Raw genomic sequence first — 6,777 nt, forward strand, 5'->3', positions numbered from 1 at the left:
TTTCTCCTCCAGTCACAGCTCTGGCAGTCCCTGATCAGGAATAATTCTCTCTGCTTTGTGGAGATACAACCTTGGGGTGTGCTTGAGTTGCACTCTCTGAAGGACAGAAGAGATCTTCTCAATGAAACTTGAGGCAGGGCATGGATTGACTTATTTTCACCTCTGCAAGAAGACAACTTCAATAACAGGTAGATTTGCCCCATTCAGCAGATTCTGAAGAAGCTCCAGGTCAACAGGTTTGAAAGATGGATGAGTTGAATTACATTATTCCAGGGTTATTGATTTGAGGATTAAACAGGAAAAAAAAAGTGTCAATTTAATGCTTCTGTGACTTTTTTCTGCACATGTGATGGGGTTTTTTTCCTGCTCATTCCCCACAGAAACGTTCCAGGGGTCAAGTGCTGTTTGACAAAGTGTGTGAGCACCTCAACCTCCTGGAGAAGGACTACTTTGGGCTGACCTACAGAGACACAGAAAACCAAAAGGTAACCCCCCCCAAAACCAGGCCTGGGGTTTGGCAGGGGGACACCAGAGCTCCCAGGGGCACCCCTGGACTCTCACAGGCAGCCCACAAGTTGGGTTTCCCTTCCTTGCCAAGTTCCAAAGCTGTGTAGAGAGTTTTTTTGGGGTGACTCTTCTTGTGGAGATGATCCCCTGTGGTTCCCTGGCTTCCCTCTGTGTTGATGGTGTGGGGGAAGGGAATCATGTGGCTGCTTCTCTTCCTTGGGGGGGTTGTTTCACTGCTGCCAGAGCTGAAGGGCAGGTTTGTGTTGGTGGGTGGTGAAATATGGGTTAGTAATGCTGTGGTTGGGATAAAACAAGGCTTTAAGTCTTGACTTGGTAGCATTAAGGGACCTAGAAGAAAGCTGGGGAGGGGCTTTTGAGCAGGAACTGTTGGGACAGGACAAGGGGGGCTGGTTGGAAACTAAAAGAAGGAGATTTAGACTAGAGAGAAGGGAGAAATTTTGGACACTGAGGGTGGTGAGATGCTGTCCCAGGCTGCCCAGAGAGGTGGTCGCTGCCCCATCCCTGGAACCATCCCAGGGGAGGTTGGACACAACTCTGAGCACCCTGCTCTAGCTGGGGATGTCCCTGCTCCCTGCAGGGGGTTGGACTGGGTGACCTCCAAAGGTCCCTTCCCACCCAACCCATTCCATGATTCTGGGGTTGTTGTTGATGCAGCCAAAGACCTTGGTCCTCAGAGGCAGTTGGTGGAGAGTGAATCACCTTCTGCTTGTCTTCATCTCAACTTCAGCATTAAACAAGCTGCTGTTAGCAGTGTCCAAGATGATCTGATGTGCAGGTGAGGTAGATCCACTGCCTTGGACACGTTGTGATGAAAAAGGGAGGACATCCAAGGAGAGTTTAAAGTGTGCTGTGTGATTTTGGCATTTTTAAGGTAAATATTTTGAGAGAAACCAGCAAGGGGACTCCTGAGGAAGCTGTGCAGTAGCCCTGCAGAGCTCCCCAGGAGAAGATGAGTGTTCTCTGCACGCCCTGAAAGGTCTCTGATGGAGCTGGAGCTGTTCATGGCTTGTGAGGACAACAGCTGGATTTTCTACTCTCTCTTCCCTTTGTGTCAGGGAGCTGAGATGAAGGAATCCAGTCTCTCTGCCTCCCTTTTCCCCTTTCTTTACAGCCTTGGCAAGGTGAGGAGTGTTTTTCTGAGTCAGAAAATGACTTCAGCAGACCCTTGGTGGGAGATAACCCTTCCCCATCTGCTCAGTTCTGAGTTGTGGTGGAAGTTGGGCAGATGTTTAAGCTCCTTTCCAGACTGCTGTGCTTTCCTGCACTGGAAAGAGAGGAATGGACTCAGGCCTAACAGATGGTTTAGAAACCCTGGAACGTTTATTCATCACCCAGCTAAGCAGCTAAAAGAAGAACCACCTGCCACCCCATCCACTGCCCAGGAACAGGCATGGTTTTAGTGGCAAAGCACTTAGCAATTTGCCTCCCTCCTCAGAGCTTCCAGCCAGGCAATATTTGTGCCCACCTCCCACCTGCTCTTTGAAAACAAGGAATCCTGCTGCAGCTTTTAACTCCTCGCTCCCTGGAGCTCTTCAGGCTCCTGTTTTCCACCCCAGGCTGGGTTTGGACAGCTGCAAAGTGGTTGTTTTGGCTGGGGGAGGTTGTTGTGATTTGCTGGGTTTGGTGTTTCTCTTTTCCCCTGGTGTTTTTGTGTTTCTTTGGAGAAGGTGGAACTTCACTGGAGGGGGGAACTTTTTGTTCTGGGCTGTGTGACCCCCTTTTAAATATTGATTCTGTTAGAGGAGGAGGCAGCAGCAGCACAGAGGGACCCCAGGCTGCTTGCACCCCTCTCCCACAGCAATTCCATCTGCTCCTTGACCTCCCCAGGTCGCTGAGATGGTTCCTCACCTCCTCCAGCATGGATGGGGCAGCCCAGTGTGGTCCCCCCCACTCTCCCTCTGCCCCCCTCGTGCTCACAGCAGAATTTAATCTTCCCCAAAGATACTCTGGAATAAGATGGCTGTGGATTTATTTTGATAATTCCTAGTTTCCTGGGGTTTCTTTCAAACCATTCAGCTCCTCAGGGTCTGGGAAGGTTCCTAAAAATCCTACTTCTACCCAGGGCCACAGCTTGGAAGTTGGTCTCATCCCTGCCTGCTGCTGCTCTGAGGAGAAAGGGGGTGCCAGACCTTCACCCTGACTCAGAGCTCTGCTTTCAAAACAATATCTCTTGTGTTTTCTCATTCAAATTGAAAAAAAAAGGAACCCTTTATCTTTGCAGAATTGGTTGGACCCTGCCAAGGAAATCAAGAAGCAGATCCGAAGTAAGTCTGTTATCCTTGCTGTGTTTATTTCAGGGAGGGGGAGGAACTTTCACTCTGCTGTATGACACCTCAAAAACCTGCTGGAAAAAAAGTCTCTTCCCCTAAACTGCTGCCAGTGCCTGTGACAGTGTGGGGGCCTGGTGGCACTGAGCAGCTCTGAGGGGTTTCACCCCATAACGAGCGCTGAGGCTCGGAACACAGGAGCTGAAAACAACTTGACATTTGCAGAGATGCAAAAAAACCCCAAATTTGACATTAAACAACGTCACCTCAGGGGCCAGGCCACGTGTGTTGATGGCTGCTTGATGTTGCTGGTGTTCATCTCCTACCCTGGAGCACTGCTCGTGGCCCAGACTGAATCACTCCACTGAGGCAGAGAGAAAACTGCCTAAAATATCTTCCAAAATATCTTCCAAAATATCTTCCCAAATATCTTCCCAAATATCTTCCCAAATATCTTCCCTTCCTGCGTTTCAAAAGCTTGAACTTTGCTCCCAAAATGCCCCTTCAGTTCACAGAGATTTGGGCAATTTTCTGCTTCACATGAATATTTTACAAAGCCCAGCTGTTAAATTTAGCTTCACAGTTTTGCAGCCTGCACAACCATCTGATCCAGGCTGCCAAATTTGGACCTCTTTGGGTTTTTTAAACTGATGAAAAGTTTGTCTGTTTGGGCAGGAAAACCTCAGGAGTTTTTCTTTGCATGTTTTGTAGTCTCTCCTGGCCCTTGTGCTTTCACAAGCAGATAGATCTGGGGGCTCACCTTTGTTGGGCAGATGAATCCCTCCCCTCTCCAAGATCCAAAGAGCTGCTCAAACCCCTGGCTGGAAAACTTCCCCACTTCCTCTGAGCAACCACAGCTTCCCACCAGTATTCTTTTCCTTAAAAATCAGTGGTTTGCAGTAAAAAGTGCTGAAAACCTCTCTCCTGAGAAGGTGGACCTGGAAAAGAAGCTGCTGTAGACCTCAGTGAGTCAGGTTGTGCTGGTGGTCAGTGCAAGTGCAGGAGCTCAGCTCCACACCACTGCTTTGAAATGGATTTCTCATGTCCCTGAGCTGTGTGAGGCAGACAATGAAAGGTGGTGCCAGCAAGAGATGAACCAGGGCAGAAGAGCCTCATCCTGGACTGGATGTGGGGGGCAGTTCCCTCTGTAGAATCTCCCAGGGGTGATGTGCTTGCTCTGGAGGGTTCACCCCAGGAGCCTGGAGGAGGATGGCTGTGGGGAGGAGAGGCTGTCACCATGTGTGTGGCCCCTGGTTAGGCTTTAACTGAAGCCCTGTGAGGGGTGAAGGCCTCACACTCTGGATTTCACCACCCCTGCTGTAGGAGAAGTTGTACCATGGGTTTGATGTGGTCTCTGTGGGCCAGAGGAGCAGATTTTGGGTCCATGGCCCATTCCCTCTCTCGTGGCTCCAGGTGTCACCACAGGCTCTATCCCCACCTTGGGGCTGACCCACTCCCTGTGGGGCTGTGCCCCATCCTCACTGCCAGCCAGATCTTCCTTCCACCAGCTCTTATGGCCCAAGAGAGTGGAAGAGTTCCTAAAATCAAGGAGCCCAGAAATCAAGGAGCCCAGAAATCAAGGAGCCCAGAAGTTTCACCAAAAGCTGAAGGTCCTGGTGGTAAATATCAAAAGTCTTCCACACTGAGCCTGTTTTTTCCCAGTGTGTGGGTGACCAGGGTGGATGGGGCTTTGCACAGGATGACATCTCTTGGTCATCTCTCAATAAATGCTCCCAAACACCCCATCAGGAGTCACACAGAGTTTCCAGTGCACCAGAGACATCTTCAGACCCCTTCCTCTTCAGGAGGTGCCTAGGCACAAGGTGCCCCTGAGTTGCAGGCCGTGGGAAGCTCCTACCCTCTCACATTTATAAAGAGGTATCATAGAATTGTTTGAAAAGGCCTTTGAGATCATCAGATCCAACCATTCCCCCAGTACTGCCAGGTCCCCACTGCCCCGTGTCCCTCACCCCACATCTCCACAGCTTGGAAACCCCTCCAGGGGTGGGGACTCCACCACTGCCCTGGGCAGCCTGGCACAGGGCTCAACAACCCTTTTTTTAGGGGAAGAAATTGTTCCTCAGGGCCAACCTCAGTCTCCCCTGGGGCAACTTGAGGGTGTTTCCCTCTTCTCCTGTCACTGGTGAAGTGCTCAGGAGTGTTTGTTTCCTCATGACACAGCCAGTATGGACTTCTCAGGAGAGTTCTATCCATTTCTAGTTAGACCTGGACTTGGATATCAGTGTTTTTTGGGAAACAGAAGTGTCCTTGCCTTGGCTTTGGTTCCTTTCTCCCACAGCAGAGCCCTCAGTGTTGCTGCAGAACCACGTGGGGCTGGTAACAACACTGTGGGGTGGGGTTTGGTGCTTTGTCTTTGCCTCCAAGACATGGACTTGCCCCTTTTTTTTAATGAAGAGCTTTTCTATTGACCTCCTACGTTGCTGAGACCCTAAATCCTCTCCTTCCAAGCTGCTTGGCTGGGGTGTTTTGAAGTCTGTGAGCATCTGGGCTTGCCCTGACAGAGTCCTTTCAATCCCCTCTTCTCTTGCAGGTGGTGCCTGGCAGTTTGCATTCAATGTGAAGTTCTACCCTCCAGACCCTGCCCAGCTCTCAGAAGATATCACCAGGTGTCCAAAGGGTTAAAGAACTTTTCCAGAAGGGGCTTCAGAGCTGCTGGTGGTAGCACTTAGACTCCAGTTGTCCCAGCAGAGGAAGGTTTTGTGTTCCCCTGGGCTCCCTTCCCCTTTCTGAGGTGGTAGAAAACATGCACCATGAACAATGTCTTATTTTTTAGAACTTCCCCCTAGAACACAAATTTTCCTCTCTATTTTTCCCAATATTCCTCAGAGTTGGTTTCTGATTTTCACTGAGATGCCCATTTTTGCCAGGGGTAACAAGGTCCACGGAGGTCTTCCAAAAGCAAGGATTGCTTTGTTCTCCTGCCCACCCTCACATCTCCACTTGGAACTTGGTGCCTTCACCACCAAGCCAACACTCTCCACTCCTCTTCTCCTTTCCACTGCTCATCCCTCTGGGTTTAACACCATTTCCTCTTCAAATGCATGTTTGGGAGAGCTCAGCAGCTCACTAAACTGTTTTTTTGAGCAGCTTGGAGTTCAGCTGCCCTTTAATGAGCAGCATTTGGGGGGTTTTAGTTCTTTTTTCACCTTAAAGAGCAGCATTACCAGCCAGCTATTTATCTGAGTGCTTCAAGGTAGGAACCATGGGGGTGTTTAGTGGGGAATTCTCCATCGAGGTCACTAAAGCAACAACCTGTTTGATGAAGAGATCTCTGTGCTGCTTTCTAAAGATAAATTAGACCTTGCTACCCATAAGCCAAGCAAAGATGGGTTGTTTTTTGTTCAAATTGAGTGTCATCCTCATTAACACCTGAGCTTGAGAGCTGCCTGGAGACGAGCAGAGGCTCCGAGGCCTCTCGCCGGCGCTCGGGGGACGCTCCTGGGAGGGGTTAGAACATCTCCTCGAGGGAGAACCTTCTCCTTGCAGGTACTACCTCTGCTTGCAGCTGAGGGATGACATCGTGTCGGGGAGGCTGCCCTGCTCCTTTGTCACCCTGGCCCTGCTGGGCTCCTACACGGTGCAGTCAGAGCTGGGGGACTACGACCCCGAGGAGTGCGGCGGCGACTACGTCAGCGAGTTCCGCTTCGCCCCCAACCACACCAAGGAGCTGGAGGAGAAGGTCATCGAGCTGCACAAGAGCCACAGGTAGGCTGGGGGGACTCACCTTGGCCTGCAGGGGTTGTCCCAGGGCAGCAGGATGTGGGAGGTCTGCTGCAGTGTCCTTCAGGAGGGTGTTCCTCAGGCAGGACTCCTTGCCGGGGAGATGTTGGGGTTGGAAGAGATCTTTGAGGTTGAGTCCAGCTGTGACCCAGCCCTGCCAGGTCCCCACTGCCCCCTGTCCCTCACCCCACATCTCCACAGCTTGGAAACACCTCCAGGGGTGGGGACTCACCCACTACAC

The 6,777-nt window shown here is 50.9% G+C and overlaps 1 protein-coding gene across 1 annotated transcript in view; it reads left to right on the plus strand.

Annotated features, from left to right (window-relative positions):
* Positions 1-380: 380 nt before the first annotated feature.
* Positions 381-6,777, plus strand: part of EPB41L3 (erythrocyte membrane protein band 4.1-like 3) — a gene marked incomplete at both ends in the record, with an annotated part of 18,210 nt that continues 11,813 nt past the window's right edge. Inside the window, 4 exons of the mRNA XM_008941317.1 lie at positions 381-485; positions 2,750-2,792; positions 5,347-5,422; positions 6,303-6,521. Of these exons, the coding sequence (XP_008939565.1) occupies positions 381-485; positions 2,750-2,792; positions 5,347-5,422; positions 6,303-6,521 (443 nt within the window). The remainder of the gene's footprint in view (positions 486-2,749; positions 2,793-5,346; positions 5,423-6,302; positions 6,522-6,777) is intronic.

Source organism: Merops nubicus, unplaced genomic scaffold (assembly GCF_000691845.1).
Source record: "Merops nubicus isolate BGI_N331 unplaced genomic scaffold, ASM69184v1 scaffold15395, whole genome shotgun sequence".
Lineage (NCBI taxonomy): Eukaryota > Metazoa > Chordata > Aves > Coraciiformes > Meropidae > Merops > Merops nubicus.